General features: G+C 41.0%; 1 protein-coding gene across 4 annotated transcripts in view; it reads left to right on the top strand.

Moving 5' to 3' along the window:
- vegfc (vascular endothelial growth factor c) overlaps nucleotides 1-25,659 on the top strand; it is a 102,373-nt gene that overhangs the window by 61,089 nt on the left and 15,625 nt on the right. Inside the window, exons 5-6 of one of the 4 annotated variants that reach the window (XM_076884536.1) lie at nucleotides 14,652-14,707; nucleotides 22,000-22,306. In XM_076884536.1, coding sequence (XP_076740651.1) covers nucleotides 14,652-14,707; nucleotides 22,000-22,306 — 363 coding nt within the window. Of the gene's footprint in view, nucleotides 1-14,651; nucleotides 14,795-21,999; nucleotides 22,307-25,659 lie in introns of those variants that run through there. The other 3 variants (XM_004562227.2, XM_076884537.1, XM_012922145.4) reach the window with 3 other exon arrangements.

Here is a 25,659-nt window from a genome sequence, read left to right as displayed (position 1 = left end):
CAGCACAGGAAAGGAGGGGGTGAGTAACTCAAATGTGCTGTTAGCAGAGCGATGCTACTGTGAACTGAGGAGCTAATTCAAATTCAAATTCAAATTCAAATTTTATTTGTCACACACACACAACCATACACAGTATGACATGGGGGTGAAATGCTTGTAGCTGTACAATGCCCGACCATTAAATGACAGAAGAAAAGTTCTACAATATTTACAATTTACTACAAAAATTTACAAATTAACTTAGGAATTTACAGTAAAGAATGTGCAAATAGCAGAAGAGATTATAAAGATAAGGATTATAAATTATAGGAATTATAGGATTATAGGAAATGTGTGGTGGTGCGTGTGGTGACGTGTGTGAGAGTCCAGTCTTATAGTGACGTGTTTGGGAGAGTCCAGTCCTACACCTGGTTCAGGCCCCGAATAGCCTGGGGGAAGAAGCTCCTCTTCATTCTCTCTGTTTTGGCCTTAAGGGAGCGGAAGCGCTTCCCAGACCTCAACAGTGAGAAGAGTCCATTGTTGGGATGGGAGAGGTCCATCATAATCTTCCTAGCTTTGGACTTGCACCGCTTGGTGTAGATGGACAGCAGGTCAGGGAGCTCTGATTGAATGATGCGTTCTGCCGAGCGCACCACCCTTTGCAGATCTCGTCTATCCTGCTATTGTCTTGATGTGAACTTTCTACTCAGGGTTTTTTCTTCCAGTTCAGAGCAGAAATGTTTCTGTTAAGAAACTGGCTGTTGTTTTTTTCCGCACAATTTTAATTACAAGCTAGATATATTTCTACTATTGAAATTAGTTTGCTAACAGCAACAGGGATGAGTCAGTGAATGAGTCATTTGGGCTTGTGAATCATGATTCACGAGTCAGTAAAGTGATTCTCGAGTATTGAATGATATGATTCGCATATCACTACTCCTGAGCACCTAGTAGGTGAAGTGTTTCAGATATGCTCTGGAGGAGGAGGAGACCCAGGAAAGAGGGATTAAATCTCTTGGCTGGCTTGGGAGTGCCTCAGTATCCCTCCAGAACAACTGCAGGCATGGCAAAGGTCTAGGTACCTCTATCCCAACCCAAGCCTGGATTGGGTGGATGGATAGATGAATGGATGGCACAGTTTTTCTAATATTTGCTCTAATGGTCTGAAAACTTGTTCTTCTTTCACTTTAACTTTAATGTTTCTTTTTCTTTCTTTTTTCCTTCAATTTTTTGAATTAGAATGATTATTGTTCACTTATATTTATGAGGTCATAGGAACAGAACTGGCTTGCGTACACATTTTGTGATGGCCAACAGTTTTCCTGGGACTTGTGAGAATGAAATCGAAATAGGAAATGGAAGAAGCCCTCTTCAGGTGTGTGTCTGCTTGAAATACACCAATACACTACAAATTGGAGAGTAATGACTTGCTCAGATATGGAAGGCGAAGTTATATGTCTCCTATACCTCAAGACTAGATTTAAATTCGGGAAAGTAAGACAGTTAAGATTATGTTTGTAGGTAAAAAGTAGTAAGTGTATAATATGATGATCTGCCCAAAGATCTACTAACAAAATATAAATCACGTATATTTAGACTTCAAACCCATTAACCAACTTTTTACATTTAGTCCATAAATATTTGAACAGTAGATGGTGAATTTGTTTTCATGTCTGGAGGTTGTTGTAACTCTTCTGTACAAATATGGAGACACATATATGTGCACAAACGCAGACAGTGAAGTTAAACAGGTTATAGCTGCAAAAACTCATGCATCAACATGAAGCACACAGATATGTTTCACATTAGGTGAAGTCCCCTCTGCTCACGCCAGAAAGCTATCTCTCTCTTTCTATCACTCTCTTAAACTTTTCCTTTCCCTTTCCACTTCATCCTCTAATACTTTGTATGTGTGCTTGTGCATCCAAACCACTGCAGCTCTAATTGAAACCATGTTGGGTCTTTTTTCACTGCCAGACGCTTTCACGACTTCAAACAATTTCCCTGTCTGCAAACACACTGTTGTCCATCTCTGTGTCTAAGTCAATGGTTCCCCTAAATATGGCATTTCAGATCAACAATTTTTACATTCAGGTGGTTTATAATTGATCATGTGTGTTTCTATGTACAATGTTTTCAAGGGTAATATATTTTTTTGTTGGCATTTTCTAAAAATCCAAACTAGGTATCTGATTTCCAGAGTAATTCACAGTTCAGTTTATTTTCAGTTACATAAATATTAAAAGATTAATAACAATATTTAGTTACTTATAACATAATGGCTTACAAGTGTTCTACATTATATGTAGGAGTAGCATCATTATAAATTGATACCTTCCCTTACAGCCAGAAAAGGGTTTTGCCACCAGTCTTAACGCCTCTGCATCTGTTTGCCATTTAGTCTCTTATTATACAATAATTTACAACCCCAATCCCAAAGAAATTGGGATGCTGTGTTAAAATGTAAATAAAAACAGAATGCATAGAGTTCTGAATGTCACGAACAAATGTTTTATTCACAATAGAACACAGAAAACATATCCAACAGTCAAACTGAGAAGAAGTACAATTTATTTTAATTATTATTTTGAATTTGATGAAATACTGTGATACAGGGTAATGTTTATTACTGTGGTATTGCAAACAAATGCAGAACCCAGGCAAAAAAATTAGGCACACGAATCAGTTAAAGACTTTATTCAATCATGATATGTTTACAAACAATGATACAAATGTTTACAGAGATGAACAAACAAACAAAAACTCATGAATGAGCCTTTACTTAGGCAAGAGTCAGAGATTGACTTAACACAAGGATTACATTAACTAGAACGAGAGAAAATGGAAACTGGCAGTGAGAAGCTGGGCAAGATCTGGGAGGGAGGAGAGGGAGGTGAGTTTAGCAACATTTTCCACAGGCTTCCTGTGAGAGCAGGAAGGCTGTGTGGAGTGGCTCCTAACTAAACATACAGTTTAGTTGGGATGCCAGGCAACAGGAGATAAATGGCATCCAGCAGAGGTTGGTGAATGCACATGGAAATAGTTTCTGAGGCAGGCAGGGTTAACACTGGAGACAAAAAAAGGTATGGTATCACACGGGAACAAGTAGCAAGGAAAGAGCAAACAAACTGGCCTGTTTACCACACAAGGTGAGCTGATAATCTGGTGGAGTCTGGATTGGCAGGGGAATAATGTGAGATCAGTCCTAGCAAGACTGGAGACAGAGCAATACTGGAAGAGCATATGGGACAAGGATGCAATCCATAACAACAGTGTTCAGTGGCTAGTGGTTCTGAGAGCTGACTACAGCAACCTCCCTGAACAGGATTCAGTAACCATCACAGTGGCAGACTGTGCCAAATGGAACAGCTGCTAGTAGATGAGACACACCTGGAATAGCTAACTGAAGGCCAGACAGTCCTAATACCCAAGGATCCCATCCCACTAGCAGCCAATAACCTGCCTCAGTACCACATGATCAGGCATCATAGCAGCTAAGATGAACAGGGACATGGCTCAATACATGAGCAGGCCACAGAAAGGAACTGGCAGGAACACCAGAAGGGGCCACCAGCTCCCGGTAGACAGAGCAGTCGCCTAAGACTGCAAGACCAGGCTCACCAACCTGTGCATCACCTGCATTGACTAGAAGAAGGCCTATGGCTCAATGCCCCACCCATGGATCCTGGAATGCCTAGAACTACACAAGATCAACAGGACGTTAAGAACCTTACTCAAGAACTCAATAGGGATGTGGCGAACAACACTCAAGGCCAACTTCAAGCCAACTGCACAAGTCACCATCAAGTGCTGGATTTACCAAGGAGGTGTTCTGTCCGTACTGCTGTTCTGCATAGGGATGAACCCCCTTAAGTGAGATCATTGACAAGACTGGCTACAGATACCGACTATGGAATTGAGCATGCGTCAGCCACCTCCTGTACATGGATGACCTCAAACTTTATGCCAGTCGTGGATGAGACATTGATTCACTGATTCAAACCACTAGGATCTATAGCAATGACATTGGAATGTCATTCAGACTGTTGAAGTGTAGTCGACTGGTAACAAAGAGAGGGAAAGTAGAACTTAGGGGATTGTACGACTTCGGGGACAGCTACAAGTACCTGGGAATCCCACAGGAAAATGAGAACCATGGCAAGGCTGATAGGAAAGCTGCAACCACCAAATACTTGCAAAGAGTAAGGCAAGTCCTGAAGAGTCAGCTGAACGGGAAGAACGAGATCTGGGCAATCAACACCTACGCCCTCCCAGTGATCAGATGGGATAATAAGATGAAGGTGCAGATTGTGTAAAGATGCCTCTGAGACAATCCAGCAGATAACAGTAAGGTGCAAGCAACCAGGGCATACATGGAATGCCATAATCAAGTGGCCGCCATAGTATACAGGAACATTTATGTCAAGTATGGCCTGGAAGTCCCAAGGCCAAGGTGGGACATGCCCCCCAGAGTGGTGTAGAATGACTGAGCTAAGATCCTGTGGGACTTCCAGATACACATGGGCAAAGTGGTGATGGCTAACCTAGTGTTGGATAAGCAGAAGAAGATAGCCACAGTAATAGATGTAGCTATACCAAGTGAAAGCAACATGAGAAAAAAGGAAAGTAAGAAGCTCGAGAAGTACCAAGGGCTGAAAAAAGAGCTTTATAAAATGTTATCTCAGATTGTATTTTGACAAGTCTTTGAGCTTGATGGTTTGGGTTATGCTCTGACATCCACTGTCAACTATGGGACCTTTTAAAGACAGGTGTGTGCCTTTCCAAATCATGTGTAATTAACTGAATTTAGCACAGGTAGACTGAAATCAAGTTGTAGATGATCTGCAGAAACATAATGCTCAATTTTGAGAGTCATGGCAAAGACTGTTACCTATTTAAATCAAATCAAATCACTTTTATTGTCACATCACATGTGCAGGTACATTGGTACAGTACACGTGAGTGAAATTCTTGTGTGCGAGCTTCACAAGCAACAGAGTTGTGCAAAATACAATAACGTAAACAAGCAAAATACAAGAATGGCTACATCTGAAACTAATAAATATATGTACAATATATAATAGTATATGCATTTCTGGATGTGTATACTAAATATGTTTCTACGTGTGTGTGTGTGTGTGTGTGTGTACACATATTTTACTAATTAAATAGAGTAAACAATAAAATAAAATAAAATAAAATGGGGATCTAAGATGGCGCCAAGTATGGCAGCCTCGTCACGAGCTCCCCCAAGCAACAGCTTTTTTCTGTGTTTAATTTTACTTTTCCTTCATTTTTTCGCGAGTAGCACATGCCTCCTTGTGTACGACCGACAAACCTTACTGGACATAAAAGACGGTCTTTCTTATAACTTTCCGGAGTTCAAGGTTTGCAACACGGACGCTCCATTTTCAGACCCCCCATTCATCTCACCTGAGACGCCTTTGTTCTCTGTCCCTGGAGGCCGCAAACGCCGACGCAGAGGGAGAAGATCTGGCGTTCTGGTTCGACTGAGACGGCGCACTAACAGACCACCGTTACCCAGTTTATTACTGGCTAATGTGCAGTCTCTGGAGAACAAGCTGTGCGAGCTTCGGGCACGGATCTCATTCCAGTGAGAGATGCGGGACTGCTGCGTGATCTGCCTCACAGAAACCTGGCTATCGGACAAGGTACCGGACTCCGCAATACAACTACCGGGGTTCTCTGTGCACCGCGCGGACAGGTTACAGGATCTTACTGGGAAAAGCAGAGGCGGTGGTGTATGTTTCATGATCAACAGCTGGTGTGATTATGCGAACGTGCACCCGGTCAAATCCTTCTGCTCACCGGACCTGGAGTACCTGATGATTAAGTGCCGGCCATTCTGGCTACCGAGGGAATTTACAGCAGTGATTATTACGGCTGTTTACATTCCCCCACAAGCCGACACTGACCGAGCACTCAGGGAACTGTACAGCGCGATCAGCAGTGAGGAAACCGCACACCCAGAGGCGGCGTTTATCACAGCCGGGGACTTTAATAAGGGAAACCTGAAGAAAGTCTCACCAAAACTCCACCAACACATCCATTTCAACACTCGTGGAGACCGGCTACTTGACCACTGCTACACCTCTTTCCGGGATGCGTACAAAGCCCTCCCCCGCGCCCCATTCGGCCAATCAGATCACCGCTCCATCCTGCTCCTGCCCGCCTACAGGAAGAAGCTGAAACGGGAAGCTCCAACCCGTAGGGCGGTGCACCGTTGGACGGACCAATCGGAGTCTGCGCTGCGGGACTGTTTTGATCACGCGGACTGGGAAATGTTTCACGTGGCTGCTAGGGACATTGATGAGTACACAGACTGAGTCTGCGGATTTATCAGGAAATGCGTGGAAGATGTCGTCCCATCCAGAACAGTTAAATCCTTCCCAAATCAAAAACCCTGGATTAACGGAGATGTTCGCGCGGCACAGAGCACCGCCTTTGCCTCCGCGAACACATCGGACTACAAACACGCACATTACCAACTCCGGAAGACGATCAAAGCAGCCAAACGTGAGTACAGGGACAGGGTGGAGCAACAGTTTGACAACCCTCGGAGGATGTGGCAGGGACTAAACACGATCGCAGACTTTAGAGGGGAAACCAGCACACCGCAGACCACGGCCTCTCTGTGTGAGGATCTAAACGTATTCTACGCTAGATTCGACACAGCGAACACCATGAGACCGGACAGTGTGCGCACCGCGGATGACGTCAGTGCGCACACTGTGTCTGAGGAGGATGTGCGGAAGTGCTTCAGGAAGGTGAACGCGCGCAAAGCTACTGGTCCGGACGGGATTCCCGGCCGCGTCCTCAAGTCATGCGCGGCTCAGCTGGCTGGAGTGTTCACGCACATCTTCAACCTTTCCCTCTCTCTGCCTGTAGTCCCAGCCTGCTTCAAAATAGCCACCGTCCTCCCTGTACCCAAATCCTCCACCATCTCCTCATTGAACGACTGGCGACCTGTAGCCCTGACCCCCATCGTAAGCAAATGCTTCGAGAAGCTGGTCAGGGACTTCATCTGCTCTGCACTACCCGACTCACTGGACCCTCTACAGTTTGCATACCGCCACAACAGGTCCACTGATGATGCCATAGCCCTGACACTACATACTGCCCTGTCACACCTGGAGAAGAGAGACACGTATGTGAGAATGCTGTTCGTAGATTACAGCTCAGCATTCAATACCATCGTTCCCTCGAAGCTGGACAGGAAACTGCAGGATCTAGGACTGAGCAGCTCCCTCTGCAGCTGGATCCTTAACTTCCTGTCTGACAGACGCCAAGTGGTCAGACTGGGCAGCATCACCTCATCCCCCATCACACTGAACACTGGTGCTCCACAGGGGTGTGTACTGAGCCCTCTCCTGTACTCACTCTACACCTACGACTGCACAGCCACTAACAACTCCAACATCATTGTGAAGTTTGCGGACGACACTACAGTGGTGGGTCTTATCACCAATGGTGATGAGACGGCCTACAGGGAGGAGGTCAGCGCCCTGACCCACTGGTGTCAAGACAACCATCTCACCCTCAATGTCGCAAAGACAAAGGAGTTGATAGTGGACTTCCGGAGGTGCAGAGAAGTACACACCCCCATCACCATCAACGGCGCTGCTGTGGAGAGAGTGAGCAGCTTCCGGTTCCTTGGTGTACATCTGGCTGAGGATCTTACGTGGTCAGTACACATAAACAAAACAGTGAAGAAGGCGCAGTAGCGCCTCTTCTTTCTCAGGAGACTGAAAAGATTTGGCATGAGCCCCCGCATCCTCAGGACCTTCTATCACTGTGCCATTGAGAGCATCCTCACTGGATGCATCACCACCTGGTATGGCAACAGCACCACCTACAACTGCAAAGCTCTCCAGCGAGTAGTGCGGTGCTCTGAACGGATAATTGGAGGTGAGCTTCCCTCCCTCCAAGACATCTACAGGAAGCGCTGCCTGAGGAAAGCGGGGAGGATCATCAAGGACTCCAGTCACCCCAGCCATAAACTGTTCAGACTACTTCCCTCGGGAAGCAGGTTCTGCAGCATCCGGTCCCGAACCAGCAGACTGAGAGACAGCTTCTTCCACCAGGCCATCAGACTGCTGAACACGTCATAGACACCTCACCTTCACTACTGGAACTTCAACATTATGCACTACATACTGTACAGTAATGCCACTGTTTTGCACATGTCCCAACTCAACTATCCCTAATATTTATGATATATTTTGTTTTTATTTGTAATAACTTTGAAAGAAATTCAAGCAAGCTTTTTCCACATTGTCATTATGGAGTATTCTGTGTAGAATATTGAAATAAAAAATAGAAAAATTGGCATTTCCTGTGAAAATGCTGTGTAGATGCTGTAAAGCTGAAGCTGTTTGCTAAAACTAGCTGAAAAAGCTGAAAAGTTGCAAAAAGTGTAAAAACTTTGCAGAAGCATAAGAACTTTGCAAAAAATGTAATTACTTAGCAGAACTGCAATAACTTAAAAGAAACATGATTCTTGGCAGATATTCAATAAAAGAGCAGAAGTTATATTGTAAATATTGTAACTTAGCAGGAACATGGTAACTTCTCAGAAATACAAGAATTTAGGAGAAATACTATAAGATAACAGAAATACTATATTTAGCAAAAATACTTAAACATTACAGAAATACTATGATTTAGGAAAATACTACAATATAGCTGAAATACTCTGATTCAGCAGAAATACTGTGATTTAGCCGAAATGCTGCAATTTGGCAGACAAACTATGATTTGGCACAAATATTATAACATACCATGATTTAGCAGAAATACTATATTTAGTAAAAAAAAAACAACAACTATAATTTAGTAGAAACACTATGATTTGGCAGAAATACTATGATATAGCTGAATTAATATGATTTAGAACAAATACTATGATTTAGCAGAAAGTAATAACTCACTTGGAAATACTGGAAAAGCAAAATGACCAGCTGAAAAAAGCTGAACATGGTTAAGTTCCCTCAAAACTAATTGTTGTTCACCTGTGACAAATGAGCAGAAATAAAAAAAAAACAAAAAAACAAAAACAAGAAAGAACAGCCAACAAATACACACAATTACAAATATGGACACATATGGAAAAGCAAGTGCACAGAGACACACACACACACACACAGGATCTCTGCCAGTCACCCAGTCTGAATATATTCAATTTGAATCCTACAATGAGATTTTGCCAAGAAAGGGTCTCTCTCTCTCTCTCTCTCTCTCTCTCTCTCTCACACACACACACACACACACACACACACACACACACACACACACACACACACACACACACATTAACTTTGTGTTACACTATCTCATACCGTACATTACCAAATCTCCATTTGCACTATTTGCCTATTTGCACTACTCTGCCTGGTTTGCACTCAATGTCATTTACCCTTATATTGTATATTGTATAGCTTTCTTGTTATATGTAAAATTGTATTATATTATTTAATTTTTTTTACTTTAAAATATTTTACTTGCATTTTTAATCACTCTTATATTTAAATGTTCATTTTCTATTTTATCTAGGGATTGAGAGTAACGAAGTTTCTATTCTCTGTATGTCCTGTACATGTGGCAGAATTGACAATAAAGTTGACTTTGACTTTGACACACACACACAAACACAGTGCTTCTGTGAAGTTATTACAAGTTCAAAACCTTTTTCAAATACTGACATCAGCTTTTTTCAGCTTTATATTTTCAACTGTATCTATGACAGCTTGGATCTGCCCAATTTGAATCCACCAATCAGAGATGCTGCTTCTGTCTGCTTTGTCAGGCTGTGTAGTTGTTCCTGTCAATACAGCTGCACCCCTTCCTAACATAGACAGAGACATGGGCTTTCTGCAAAATATTTCTGACATGGAGCATTAACATAACATCTTAGTTCTTTTGCCCTTCTCCCCCGTCCCTCTTCTCAGCTGTTTCTCTTTCCCTCTTTCTTTCTCCCCTTCTTTCCCCCAGTCAAGTCTGTCCCGTATTCAGTAAGTGAAAATAAAATAAACAATAAAAGGTGAATCAAATGGACAATTACAGTAAGGCTGGGATGGTCAATTTGGTAAAGTAAATCTGTTGGGCATCTTTCTTTGCCTTTAGACAATAATTCTGATGGCAAAAGAGCCAAACGGGACAGGCAAGAAAAAAACCAAAAAAAAAAAAACCCAAAAAAACCCCCCAAACATAACATCTTAGCAAAAATATTGTGACTTAACAAAGACATGATATTTTAACAGAAAAACTATAATTTGGCAGAAATACTATGATTTGGCAGAAATACTATATTTATTAGAAATACTATATTTAGCAGAAATACTATGATTTAGAAAAAACACTATGATTTACCATAAATACTAAAAAATACCCGAAATACTATGTGATAGCAGAAATACTATGAGTTAGCAGAATATTAATAACTTAAATAGAAATATTGGAAAACAAATATTACCAGCTTAACAAGGTGGATTTTCCTCAAAACTACTTATTGTTTAACTAAAACAAATTTTCACAAACTTTAGAAAAACAGCCAGCAGATACGCAAAATTAGAGCTATGGGCACATATGGAAATACATGTACAGAGAGACACACACACATACAGGATCTATGCCAGTCAACCAGTCTGAATATATTTAATTTGAATCCACTAATGAGATGCGGCCTAAAAACGGTCTCTCTCTCTCTCACTCTCATACTCACACACACACACGCAAACACAGAGAGATAGAGAGGATGTGAATAGGGGTTGTTAATAGTGTTTCTTCTAATGTCGTGTCCAAATTCATGGGCTGCATCCTCCTGAGGCCGCATTTGTAAACCAACGTCACAGCGACGCGCCAAAGGCTGTCCAAATTCGTAGACTCCTCCGAATGCAGCCGACAAATGCGTCCTCCTTTTCCCCGAATTTGAAGGATGGTCGGGTGTGTCCTTTGTGGCCTACCATATCCCAGAATTCATAGCGCGGCCGAGCCAAACTCCAGTTTCCAACAATGGTGGTCACTACTAAGTTTTAAAATTACTCATACTACTATTTCTGGGTCACAAAATAAACTTTTAACATATTTTCAGGGTAGAAAGTAGCTGTGTAAACATCAAATATCTGCTCGGTTTATCAAGATATTGCATATTAGCAAAAGTGCTTCGACGTTTTCGGAGATGTCTGCTACCCACCAGCTCGATAGCTAGCCGGGAGCCCGAGAGTCACTGAAGCCGCCGAGAACGGCACAACTCCCAGCACATCATTTTCAGATCACTGCAGACTTTCGCTACTCGGGTTAAACGTAATATATAAGTCACTTAGACAACCTAAAAAATTTATTGTTGGGCTTTTTTCAGTGTTTTGTTTGTTTGTGAGTAAAGATTAGATTAGATAAAATAAAACTTTAGGTGGGTTCCTCCTTGGTTTTTACACAGCTGACTAAACGTCAAACAGAAAACTGATTAAACAGAAGTATGAGACGGTCGAGAATATAACAGTGTCCTGTTATATTTTAGATAGCAAGGAGCAGACGACCGAGTTTATTAAACTCCGCCGAGACAGCGGTGACGCTAATCAGAAGGCTAGACCGTCCAATTTCGCCAGCCATTTACTTCCGGCCTACCCGACCTTCTGAGGACCCGGCCCACATAGACCGCGAAGGCCGGGTCCTCAGGAGGATGCAGCCCATGAATTTGGACACAACCTACGTTTCCAGGTCAGTCAAACAGCCTGGAGCTGCTCAATTTGAATCCACTGATCAGAGAGGCTGCCTGTTACCCCCCTAAACAGCTGCACCTGGTGCAGCCCTTTACACACACACAGGCACAGAGAGAGTTCATGGCCAAATGATAAAAGGTTAATGAAAAATTCTTGAATTGTGAGTGTCTTCAGGAGTGTCTGAAGATATATTGGCACAAGACAAGCTTCATGTCTTAACTTTGCTTCGTTAAGGAGATATGACGATTTGAAAATGCGTCTCATTAGAGAATTCCAGCGCTGATTTTGAACAAGCTCTCCATTGACCGTCTATGGAGAGTATTCAGACTTTGTGTTGCTCTGAGGAGATTTGCAAAAACCTGTAACTCCCACAACAATGATAGTGACATTTTCTGAAAGCCAGCAAAAATACCTACGTTTTGATGTATAATTTGTGGGGTTTGAGTAGAAATTGAGCGAGTAGCAAGAAGTTGTTCGGACATGAAGAGAAAATTCAAAAAGCTCAAGTGTCCACTCTAAGTTAATTGCATAGCAACCATAACGACGCATGTATTTTCTGAAAAATCACAAAGCTGCAACTGAAAACTTGAAGAGGCATTAAATTAAAACGGTAACAGATATGAAAAAGCTGAATCGTACATGGATAGCCCAATAATTTGAGAACGTTTTAAAGTTTGAATGGCGTTTCTACGTGAAAGTATGAGGATGTAGTTAAGTTTCAAAATCAAGCAAGTTTTAGCAGAATTTTGGAAGTTAAAAAGTTAAAAAAGTATAATAGTAATAAGTACCAAAAGTCATAGCAAGCATTAGCAGAAAGAGCAGAACAGTTGAGAGTTTGAACGGTGAAAAACGGCTGAAAACTGAGGGAGTAGTTAAGCGGCAAAGAAAGCAGCAACTTGAACAATAAAGGATAAAGAATAAAGAGAAACAGGAACTCAATAGTGTGGATGCCTTAAAGCATCCACACAACAACGACAACAACAACAACAACAACAACAACAATAATAATAATAATAATAAAAATAATAATAATACATTTTATTTAAAAATAGCACCTTTCAAAGCACCCAAGGACACTGTACAACAAATAAAAACACAAAAACTGGAAATATACACAATAATAAGAATAACAGATAAAAGTTAAGAGCATACAAAGGTTTAAACATAAGCAATTTAAAACAGATGAGTTTTGAGGGTGGACTTAAAAAGAGGGAATGAACTAATATTTCTGAGGTCAGGGGGTAAGGAATTCCAAAGTCGAGGGGCAGAGCAACTAAAAGCCCTGCTCCCCATTGTAATCAGATGAGCGGAAGGAACAGATAGAGAAAGAGAAGATGAAGATGTGAGGCCGGTGCCTCACATCTTCATCTTCTCTTCTTTAGTACAGATGAACTTCACAGATGTGAAGTTCATCTGTACTAAATCAGAGAGGTATGGTGGAGAGAGAGAATGAATAGCCTTAAATGTATAAAGGATTATTTTAAAATGGATGCGAAACTTAGAGAGGTAAATCTGGGTGTCATCGGCATAGCAGTGGAACTGAATGTTATACTTATGAAAAATGTGTCCGAGTGGAAGAAGGTAAAGGATGAAAAGGAGGGGCCCGAGGACAGATCCCTGGGGCACCCTAGTAAATAGAGGAGAAGGCTGAGAAGTGAAGGATTTTAATTGAATGAACTGAGTGCGGTCAGACAAGTATGATTTAAAGCAGGCTAATGAAGTATGACAGAGACCAATAGAAGCTAATCTGCTAAGAAGAATGGGATGACAGATGGTGTCAAAGGCTTCACTCAGATCAAGGAGAATAAGGATGGAGAGGAGACCAGAATCAGCTGCCATAAGAAGATCATTTGTTATTTTTATAAGAGCAGTTTCGGTGCTATGCAGAGGACGGAAACCAGACTGGAACTGTTTGTAAAGGTTATTATCAGTTAGGTGTAGATGGACTTGTGAAGCAACTATTTTTTCAAGAATTTTGAGAGGAATGGTAGATTGGAGATAGGACAAAAATTGTTAAAGTTGTTGGGATCTAGACCTGTTTTTTTCAGGATTGGGGTAATGGCGGCAACTTTGAAAGAAGCAGGAACAGTTCCAGTGGTGAGTGAAGAGTGAATAATAGCAGATATGAGGGGAAGGAGAGAGGGTAAACAGGCTTTGACAAGGACAGTGGGGATAGGATCAAACTGGCAGGTAGAAGGCTTTGATTTGTGGATGAGATCAGCATATCAATTAAAGACAGAAGTTGAAAAACAGAGAGGAAGTGAGAATGGGGTGGAATTACGACAGAGGAGCTACATTGAGCATTAGGGACCAAGTCAAGGTGTATTTCATCATTTACAAACTGTATTTCATATTTACTTGGGTTATCTCAATCTAATAGTAAGATGTTTTTGGTGATCTTACACATTTATTAGAGTGATAAATATACAAATACTTTTCCCCAGCACTGAAAAAGCATAAACCATCTATTAGGAGGAATGTATTTGTTATAATAATTAAATCCATGACATTTCCATCATAATCTGTCTCTTCTCTGTCCATATATACACATAATGCGTGTCCAAATTATTATTTTCCTCTTGACCAATTACCCAGACTTGGGAGAACAAATAAACAAAGGCACTCTCATTAAAAATGTTTTAGGACTGCTCATCACTGATGATCATATAAAATACATAAGGTTGAATTAAGTCATTTAATATATTCAAGAAAATTAAATTCAGGATTTTCTTGCATATTGCTAGCACAAAGGTGCAGAAAGACCTTGCACAATGGTTTGTGTGATGGGCTTTTCTTTTGATGCTGCATTTTGCTGCATTCTGAGTGAACCAGTGAGCACATCTATATTGCCTAACACAGAAAAAAGGAAACAAAATGTCAGAACATGTGGATTAACTAAGTACTATCAATCTTTTTTGTCTCCGTCTATTGAAGGTGTCCATTAGCCAACAGGACGTGTCCTCTTGGTCAAACCTGGAGCAACAGGCAATGTAGGTGCATCAGTATCACTGCCAGTATGCATGTCAATCCTCTTCCTCCACTAGTGTTCCCTACAAAGCCCTCCCAGCAGCACACTGGTGAGTGTATCTTTTTTTTTCATTTTTTAAGAAAATACTGCAAAGTTACAGTTGGTTATTTTACCCAAGCAATTTTGAAAAAAAAAAAAAAAAAAGAGAGAGTAAGAAAAACAACAATTATAGCTGGTGACAGGCATGCAGTAGGCATAAGATTATCATCTGCTTCCACAAAGTTAAATCTGCAGTACTAAGCAGTGTTAATGGTACTGTGGGGTTCTTAATTTTGCATGTAGTTGCACTACTTAAAATCAAACCTCATCACCGAATTCATGTGAAATTAAAGTACTCTAATTAAATCAGCTACTGTTCAACAGTCCAGCCTAGAAGTAATAAATGCATAAACTAGTTTTTCATTATGGCTCTGAAGAAAATGTTTCTAATTTTAGAGATATGCATATTTGTTGTGTACATTGAAGGACATATGCTGGTCAAAAAAGACCGTAATGCCATCCAGAGTAAGAATCTAGTTAGATACCATGTTTTTAAAATGTTTAGTACCAAGTACAATAACCTAATTTTTATCTGAATTTAGAATTTATGTGTTAGGTTTTGTATTGTTGATTGTCATTTATGCTTAGAAATATTTAACCATATATGCTTAGAGGTGTATAATCAATTGTGTAGTGATAGTCTGCAAACTTTGTGTGTATTAGAGAGCACTCTGGGAGCACGAGAGAGGTCGTACCTTGTCTTATTGTTTTATGGTAGGATTAACGTAGCTACGTCTGTTCTAGTCTAAGTGCTTTAACTGCTGGACTTCCTCACCGTGTTATCTAGGGTGAGACTACCCTCTTTTGATGTGTAATTATATTGCCTTCAATGTTCCAGCGAATAGGTTCAAGCTACAAACCTATCATTATGTCTTTAACATGAACCTACAGTAAAACTAATTGTTGTGAGTCATCTGGCATCATGGATAGATAAAGCCTTGTTAGCCTTGATGTAGCCTTTTTCAAAAGGCTACAAGAGCTACATGCCCACAGTGGCTTAAGGGTATTTTCAAAAGTACAGCATGAACTGTTTAGGAATTACAGTTATTTACACATTGTTCCCATTTTAAAGGTTTTTAATAATAATAATGGATTTATATAGCGCTTTTCAAGGCACCCAAAGCACTTTACAATGCCACTATTCATTCACTCTCGCATTCATACACTGGTGGAGGCAGCTACAGTTGTAGCCACAGCTGCCCTGGGACAGACTGACAGAGGCGAGGCTGCCATATTGCGCCATCGGCCCCTCTGGCCAACACCAGTAGAGTAAAGTGTCTTGCCCAAGGACACAACGACCAGGACAGAAAGCCCAGGGATCGAACTGGCGACCTTCCGGTTACAGATACGCTTCCCAACCCCCTGAGCCACGATTCTTGGATGAAAATCTTTTTCATTCATTGTTTGACTGAAGTCTACAACCCTGTGCTATCATAAATGCGTATCTCCCCCGTTGAGATACTCTGCCAGGACTTTAAGATGAGATAGAAAATAATTCATTTATCAAATATTTGGGAAATTCTTTCGTCACAATAACAAAAGTGTTATATGATATATAACATATATATATGATATATGTACGATATATATATGATGAAGATATGATAAATATATTGTAAAAAACTATTGAACATGATCTAAAAGAATCTGTCCTTGAGGAAACAGAGCCAGAACCTTTGGAAACATCTCCAAAGGTTTCCAGTTTGCAGCCAACAATAAAGTCTTCCTGATCAGTTTGTTTACTTTGTGGTATCACCAGCTCTGGTGTTGCTCCCACAGGACACCTCAGCCAAGTCGTCTGTGTAGCCTAGTGTAATTTCTGTGTCTCTCTGCCCAACATCCTCTGTGCCATTTCTGCTCTTCATCCCGTGTTTGTATGATTTTAGGTTTGTTCTTTAGCTGTTCCCAGTTTAGGTTATGTTTTAGTTTTGCCCTTGCTTTTGTTGTGTTCACCTTCTGCAATAAAGCTTACTCGCATCACAGCCAGTGCCAGCAGTTTGGGTCCTTCCTTCACTACACCACACGACTGCTGCCACAGCCGTGACAATAGTTGTTTCTGTGTGGCATGTACTTAAGTTACGGAGTGAATTTGTATCTGAACGGCAGTCTTGGAACTTTTTCTGAAAGCCAGGTCTCAGTGAAAATTAGAGCTCTCTTATTTCTCATTGTGTTGTAATCCTGGCTCTCAGCTTGTCCAGTTTATTTTGCGGAGACCTAGAAAAGGGTTTGGACCCCACTGGGTAGTACTTGACACTATGGCAGACTGCAAAGGCCTGGCAGTGTCTCAATGGAGGAGATACTGCATTTGTGATGGCACAGGGTTGTAGACTTCAGCCAAACAATAAGTGAAATAGATTTTCATCCAAGCATCAATAACAATCCTTACATTGAACAATATGTTGTGCAGTGACTGTTGAACCTTTAAAAATGGGAACAATATGTAAATACAGCTGTAATATCTAAACAGTTCATGCAGTACTTTTGAAAATACCTATTGAAAGCATGTATTTTAATCACATAATAATTGGACACAGGGTACGGAGCAAAATTACAAAAGTGGTGTCACTGACAAAACACTACATGTACAACAACACAAGCAAATTCAACTGAGACCAAAAAATTCAACAAAGTCAATAAACTGAAAAAAGGACAAATTAGCAGTTTCTATGAGACCAGTTGCAAAGTTCTAGAATCGAAAAGACAAGTTTCATTTTCATCTGCAGCCAGGTTCATGGCAGAAAGCTAGGCTTTATAGTGCAGGTAAACTACAACACCAAAATTCCTATACAACCTCTTTCATGTCATGTAAGTTATTGTGAGTTGACTGTATTGTAGCCTTGTTTAGAAATCTAATGACTATAATGAAGCCTTTGGGCTGTGAAATATTATTGTTGGTATTTGAGGTTAGAGTAGAGAGATTCAATTAGATTAGATAAAACTATTAGAGGAAATTCAGAGTAACCTTACATGATAACACTATTCACTCATAATAATGAGGATGTCTTTTTTTATGTATGTGTGCAGAGTGGTTTGCCCTGGTGCAGGTGTGCGCAGCGGTCAGTTGAAGAATCCGCAAGTTTCTCTGTGAATTTCCCATTACGTCGTTGCGCACTTTGTTCTTGTTTAGGGCTTTTTTTCGCTGTAAAAAGAAGTTTTCTTCCCACGCACAGCAGACGCTAATATTTTTTGTCACTTTTTATGGAATCAAACTCAAAGTAAGGTCAGTACTTCCGCGCTTTAAACGCTGCACGCTCATACTCTCTCCCACAATCGATATGTGATCCATTGTTGATCTGCACACAGCTGTTGTCACCAACGTCGCACTCGCTTACGTCACTGTCATGAGACATTCTTGCAAAAAAATCACGGTTTTAGTAACGCAGTAACGCAGCGTTCCTACGGGAAAGTAACGGTAATCTAATTACCGTTTTTGCAATAGTAATCCCTTACTTTACGCGTTACTTGAAAAAAGTAATCAGATTACAGTAACGCATTACTGCCCATCTCTGGTGCTAAATCACAACAACAGTCATCTCAAGGTGCTTTATACTGTATAGTAAAGTGCTCTAATAGGATGGTATGGTACAAGGTTAAGGGCCTGATTGTTTTAAGACCTTGTATGTGAGGAGCAGAATGTTAAATTTGTTAAATAATTAACTTCAGTCTGTGAGGAGGACTCACCATTTACATGAACAAATTGGAGTCTATTAGGATAGATGTGATTCAAACCACTGCAGCTCAGTACCTTTAATTCCTAGTGTATGCTCTAATCTTTGTAATAAAATATTATGGTCAGCAGTATAGAACACTGCACTGAGGTCAGGTGAAGCACAGAGATGAGTTCATAGAGGCCATAAACAGATCATTTGTAACTTTCACTAACGCTGTCTCTGTACTGTGATGAGTACTGAAACCTTACTGAAACTGCAAATTAACCACTTTTCTGCAGATAATGAGTTAGCTGTTTTAGAGTCTATATGTTGACCTATAATTAGCTTAGATGGTTTTTAAGCAATGGTTTAATTACTGCAGCTTTTTTTCTTGTGGAGTAGCAAACTCATTTTCCAGGTTAAATGAAGATTTTCTAAATTAGTGAGACACCCTTTCCTCTCTAGCTTATAGTTCATCTGCTTTAAGGGGCATGTTTGAGAGTTATACTAGAGAGTCAAGTACTTTTGATTTTTTTAAGAGGTGTCACAGTATTCAGAGTCATACGCAATGACATGTAATACTATTAACAAAATAATCGACCTCGATGGGAGCACAGTTCAGGTAGTTGCTCTTCACTGTGTTGTCCCATGTGATGTAAAAGCTTCTGTCCCATTTCTGATTTGATAGTTTTTGTCTTCTTTCTTCTTTTTTTTTTTTTTGCATATATATCACATTTAAGTCATCATTAAACACAATTTATTATTTGATGCATGCTCAATCATCCAGGTAAGTAAATCTCCAAAAGTTGATTCTGTTCATCTGAACGTAGCGTTTTCAGTGGGAGAAACGTTTCGTCACTCATCCAAGTGACTTCTTCAGTCTCAGCTGACTGCAGGTTTCATCCAACCTTGTAAACAGTGCATTTGCATTATGACTGAAACTAGCACCACTGAAGGAACAATGGGCTGGGAAGTCAGTTCCTTCATCATTATGCAAATTCTCATGACCATTGATCAAAGACCACTGATCAATGGCCATGAGTACCATTCACAGAGAGTTGGAGAATGGCTGCAATCACAGCATTGTAAGATGGCGAAAGATGTAGTGATGTGTTGGTCGCGAACGGAATGGCTCTTAGAGCGGGACCTTTGACGTGAACGACGCAAGCCAGCTCCTCATCGCGAGCCGTGGGTTGTTGTTTTTTTTTCTTTCTTTCTCTCACCCTCCCTCTCGCACTTTTTTTCCGCTTCACTCTGCATGCGAGCCTTGTGCTTTGCGCTGGGAAGAGGGGGGAGGGGCGGTAGTTAAACTCGCAGTAGCACAGGAACAGAGCGGGAGGGAGAGAGAGAAAGAGAGCCAGGGACAACAACGTCACATTAGAAAGGTATAATAATCCACGTACTCATATGCGTGGGTTACATAGAGAGCAAACAGAAGCATTCTAGCTTTTTAAATGGAAACCTACAACACATACATTAAACCTAACAACTACCACACCCAGACTCATCCATTGGATAACCAGACAAGGAAGCGTGATCCATCACTACACTGCTCTAGAGTACGGTGTCGCCATGCTTCATGCCATGCAGCCGATGCTTTGCATTGCATTGGGTAAGAGTTAGATGCAGCTTCATGGCCATGGAAACCCATTCCATGAAGTTTTCAGTGCACTGTTCTATAACTAATTTGAAGGCCATATGAAGTTTGGAGGTCTGTTATGATTTGGTGTAAGAAAATTGGCCAGCACCTTAGCATCCTGCTCTGTGATTTTAACGAACCTATCACATCATGGCTGAGTTGCTGTTGTTCGCAGTTGCTTCCACTTTGCTATAATACCACTAACAATTGACTGAAATGTTTTGTAGCAAAGAAGTTTTACGACTGGACTTATGTTGCTGGTGGCATCTTATCACGAAACAACTCATGAATTCACTGAGCTCCTGAGAGCGATCCATTCTTTCAAAGATGTTTGTAGAAGCAGTCTACATGCCTAGGTGCTTGATTTTATGCACCTGTGGCCATGTAAGTGATTAGAACATCTGAATTCAATGATTTGTATGGGTGAGGAATAGTGATGTGTCGGTGGGAAAAGGGGGGAGGGGCAGTAGTTACACTGGCAGTAGCACAGGAACAGAGCGGGAGGGAGAGAGAGAGAGAAAGAGAGCCAGGGACAACAACGTCACATTATAAAGGTATAGTAATCATCCACAACTATTTTCAGTTGCAGATGATAAAGGATTCAGAAAGTTTATTCATGCAGGCCCATATGACAGAGAATGTGCATCTTCTTTTTGTTTTCATATTGTAATTTCTATTTAATTGTGTTGTGGTTTGCAGTGTTTTGTGTTGTTTCACTTTAAATTTGTAAAAGGAAAAAGCTGAAAATTTAAATATTTAAAAGCTGAAATGTGAATAGTTGGTTTTTGTATTAAAAGATTTCTTTATTACATTTTATGTGGAGTGAATAAATAAAAGTATATTTACGGTACCCTAGAGTCAAAACACGTAAAAACTCCAAAACATGTACAAAAGACAACAGAAGTGCTCCAGGATGCTAGAGCGCAGTGTTGAGCTTTTGTTACCTAGTGGCTACACAAGCCAGGACCTACCAACGACCGGATTTGGTGTGTGGTAGTAACAGGTAAATTAACATTTTTTTTTAAAATCATTTGAATATATATATGAGTGCTTGTGTATAAATACACAAACAATATACATATGCTTTCAATTGTATAGTAGCTCTGTTTTGGAAGTTCAGTTAACGCTAGAAATGTGTTTTGGAGTTTGTACGTGCTTTGTCTCTACGGGCCACTGCATATATTTATATTTAAGCATATATAAATAAAACCACTTTTTTTTACATCAGTAATTCCTTTTCCATATTTTTATATTATTGTTAATAATAAATTAATTAAAGCAACAAAACAACCTCAAGAGCCGGTTCGGAGCCGAAAGAGCTGGTTCTCTAAAAAGAGCCGGAAATCCCATCACTAGAAAGATGTACCCTTAAGCCCCCTCCTCGATTCAGAGATGGCTTTTCCCTTTTCTTGTAAAAATGGACAACCGTTGCCTAAGAGAAAATCTGTAGTGATCCCGTATGTGTCAGGAGTATCGGAACAGTTGAGACGCATTTTTTCTAAACACCAGGTCTCTGTGGCTTTTAAACCCCAAAGCACGCTGCGCCAAAAATTGGTCCACCCCAAGGATCGGGTCCCCCGACACAAACAGAGTAATATAGTGTACACTGTTAATTGCCAGGAGGATTGCCAGGATTTATACAGCGGGGAAACCAAACAACCTCTGGCGAAGCGGATGGCACAACACAGAAGAGCTACCTCGTCAGGCCAGGACCCTGCAGTGTATTTAATGGAAATCTATTAATGGAAAAAAAATTCTATTCAATCTATTCTATTCTACCTGGATCTGTGTGAGAAAGTAATTCTGCTCTGTACCAGAAAATCCTGAAGTAGAATGTTTGGCCATCAGTTTGTGCTGATCTATGTAGTTCATGCTAAGTTTAAGTAACCAACTTCATCAGTGTCTCTCTTTCTTCCAACTCTACAGACATATTCTCAGCAGATTTATGTGGCCCCAATAAGAAACTGGACGTGGAAAGTTGTCAGTGTGTGTGCCACCAAACTCAAGACTGTGGTCCTAACCATCACTTGAATCGCAATACCTGCCAGTGTGTTTGCAACTTGCCACCTAGCCTATCCTGCCATGTATTCAACAAGGAGACCTGTCAGTGCACATGCAGCAAGACATGCCCAAGACATCAGCCTCTCAACAAGACAAAGTGCTCCTGTGAATGCAATGAGTCGCCAAATAAGTGCTTCCTGAAAGGAAGGAGGTTCCACCAAGCCACATGCAGGTAAGGAAAGATGTCAGAAGTTCACTACCTTCCATCTGCCGTTTACTCATTTAAAATAACATTGTTGGCAAGAATAATGGGATTGGAATAGATAGAACCTTGTCTTCAATCAACAGCGTGAATATTAAATCTAAGCTTATACATAACCGATTAGATACACCAAAGACTGTTATCAGCCACGTTAAATCAACGTCTTTTAAAGTTTTAGATGCATAGATTTTGTCACAGTTTGCCGAGGCAAACTGCGTGGAGTGTGAAGAGTGGACCCAGGTACAGACATTCTAAAACTCAAACTTAACTGATGATTAGCTGTTTATTAAGGCAGACAGAACAGTACAAAATAAAAGGGCAAAAACAATGCAAACTAAGCAATAACCTAAACTGGGTAAACTAGAAAGGAAGCACGAACTATGAAAAACCCTGGCAAACAGAAAAACAAACAAAACTCTAAACATGGCAATGATGATGAGCATATATATATGAAAACCTGAACGCAGGACTTGGCATGGGAACAACACAGACGACCCGACAAAGACTGAATGAGAACGCACAGACTAAAGTCCAAACAAAGTCCAAAACAAAATGTCCACCAGAAGCACAGGGGACAGTCCAAAGCTCAGTTCAGTGGGCCAACCCGGAGGACAGCAGCACCAGAGTCTAAACAGTTCTGGCAGCCGACCGTGCGGATGGCAGCGGTGTGGAAACAGTTCTGGCAGCCGACCGTGCGGACGGCAGCGACGTCCAGCTGGTGGCCCGGAAAGTGGTTGGCGATTCCGAGGTGCAGAAGCTGGACCAGGCGGTGCAGAAGCTGGACCAGGCGACGGAGCCGCAGGTGGCGTGGCAGGTAGCTGGACGGGCTCCTCGGGCCTTGCAGGTGGCTAGACAGGCTCCTCGGGCCCTCCAGCTGACGCAGATGCAGGACCAGTAGGGGCAGAGACCACTGGCTGAACAGAAGGCTGAGCGGGTGGTGGAACAAATGACGGAGCTGAACACTGGGGAGATGGCTGAGCTAACGGAAACACAGGAAAATGAACTATGGACTGGGCTGCTAACAGAGCTAATGACTGAGCTATAGACTGAAATGCATGCAGTAGTAATGGTGGAGATGATGGTTGTGGACTGAACTCTCCTGAGCCTCTGGAACACAGGGAGGACTGCTGGGCGGGCATATATATATGAAAACCTGAACGCAGGACTTGGCATGGGAACAACACAGACGATCCGACAAAGACTGAATGAGAACGCACAGACTAAATACACACAGGAGGCTAATGAGAGAAGTGGGAACACATGGCTGACACACATGAACATAACGACGTCACAGTGGAACACAGGAACACCAGACCTCTTCAAAATAAAACAGGAAACATAAGACGCTGACATGACAACCTGAACTAGACAACGTAAGACACAGACATGAAACACATGAAGGGCAAGGGAGACTTAACATGGGTGGAAGACACAAGGGGAATCTAATAACAAAGAACTATAACAACCTAGGCATGATGAAAAATGAACTTAGAAAACCTGAAGGGCTTAAACATAAACTAAAACTCAAAATGCTGGGTCAAAAGACCCAGGATCATGACAGATTTGACTAAAAGAGATCACCAGATGCAAAATATTCAAAAATAGATAGAAAATAGATCATTTTGGAAAGGTTTGTAAAGTTAATATAAGCCTACAGGTTTTCCTAGATCAACATTCAGAGACTTTATATACATTTGGACAAGATTTATGTTCAGACAACCTAACAGTATGACAGAAAGCTCTTTTACATGAGGCATAAACCAAACACAGATGTCCAAAAATAGGATATTGTACCTATGGTCGAGGCTTGAGGTAGCAGTATAAGTTGGAATGATTTATTGCTTCAGGGACAGGTGATGCACACTGAAGAAGAAACCAACAGGGACCAAAATAACTTCAAAGAAAACATCAGTTTATTAGTTTTGATTCATGGTCAATAAACTAGGGAAGGGTTTCCTAGAAAGTTGTTTTTGTTGTTCTGGATGCAGTGTTTTCAGTTCAATTTGATTCAGTTTTATTTATATAGTGCCAAATCACAAAAAATCATTTGCATTTTCAGTAGGAAAAATGCCTGGATTTATACATGGTCCAGATGCACAATGACTAAAACTAGGATCAGATCACTAGCTAACAATGAGTTTCAAGCTCACTTTCATTATTATTAATATGACCATTGATCAATGACCATGAGTACTATTCACAGAGAGTTAGATAATGGCTACAATAAATTTATTTTCCATAAATGATCAAAAGTAAAAGTACTTATTTTCTATCTTTATTATTTTGCAGCAAGGTGTTACCATCAGTGTTATATGGATTAATATTACTGTTGCAGATGTTTAGATTGAGTTTATTTTAAGCACTTAATACTTGATTTAATCGACAGCATTGCATCATATTTTATAAAATCATAAGTTTTATAGTGGCTGTGTCATGGTCCTGAGTCTGGGGACCCAGTGTTTATGACAGTTTCTGATTTTGAATTATCTTTGATTTGGTATCATTTTTGGTATGGTCATTTGTATTTCGAGGTTCCTTAGTTATGCCCCGGTTATATTTGTTAGTTTTGTTACTGTGCCTCCCCTGTGTTCCATGTGTCATGTCAAGTTAGTTGTGTTCTCATGTCTGTTCTTCACTGATCACAGTGTAAAGTTTGCGTCTTACCCTCTGTCTCATGTTTCCTGTTTTATTTTGATAGAGCTGTGTCCTGTGTTAGTGTATTGCTTCTTCCCTGTCTTGTTATGTCAGATTAGGCCCAGCTGTGTTACCCTGTTGTCTGAGGAGCTTGGAAAGAAAACCGTCTGGACTTCTTTAAGTTGCTTGAAGACGTTTCACCTCTCATCCGAGAAGCTTCTTCAGTTCTAGGGTCAAATGATGGGGAGTCCCAGATTTAAGCCCTGTGGGATAATCCCCCTGAGAGGGACAAAAGGACCCCCTAATGATCCTCTACCTAATCACATGAGCCAAGGTGTGAAAACGGGTGTAGGTCACAGTCAGCCAAGGTTTCAGGTGAGCTCATTGTGAAACCTAGCCCCACCCTATCATGTGATTTCCTGAGGTCAGATGGCCCAGGATGTGAGTGGGCGTTAAGGCATCTGGGAAGGATCTCAAAACTGGATAGATGGCAGAAAGCTGGTGTTGTAAACCACCAAAGGTCAAGGTCAAGGTTCTTTATTTGTCACATGCATAGTTATACAAGTATAACACACAGTGAAATGTAGCCTGACACGCTCCTCGACATGTGCAAAAAAATTGGGGGGGGGGGGGGGGTGTAGAGGAAAAACATTATGTATATATATATATATATATATATATATATATAT

This window comes from Maylandia zebra, linkage group LG6, assembly GCF_041146795.1.
Source record: "Maylandia zebra isolate NMK-2024a linkage group LG6, Mzebra_GT3a, whole genome shotgun sequence".
NCBI lineage: Eukaryota > Metazoa > Chordata > Actinopteri > Cichliformes > Cichlidae > Maylandia > Maylandia zebra.
This window is presented reverse-complemented; position numbering and strand designations above follow the sequence as displayed.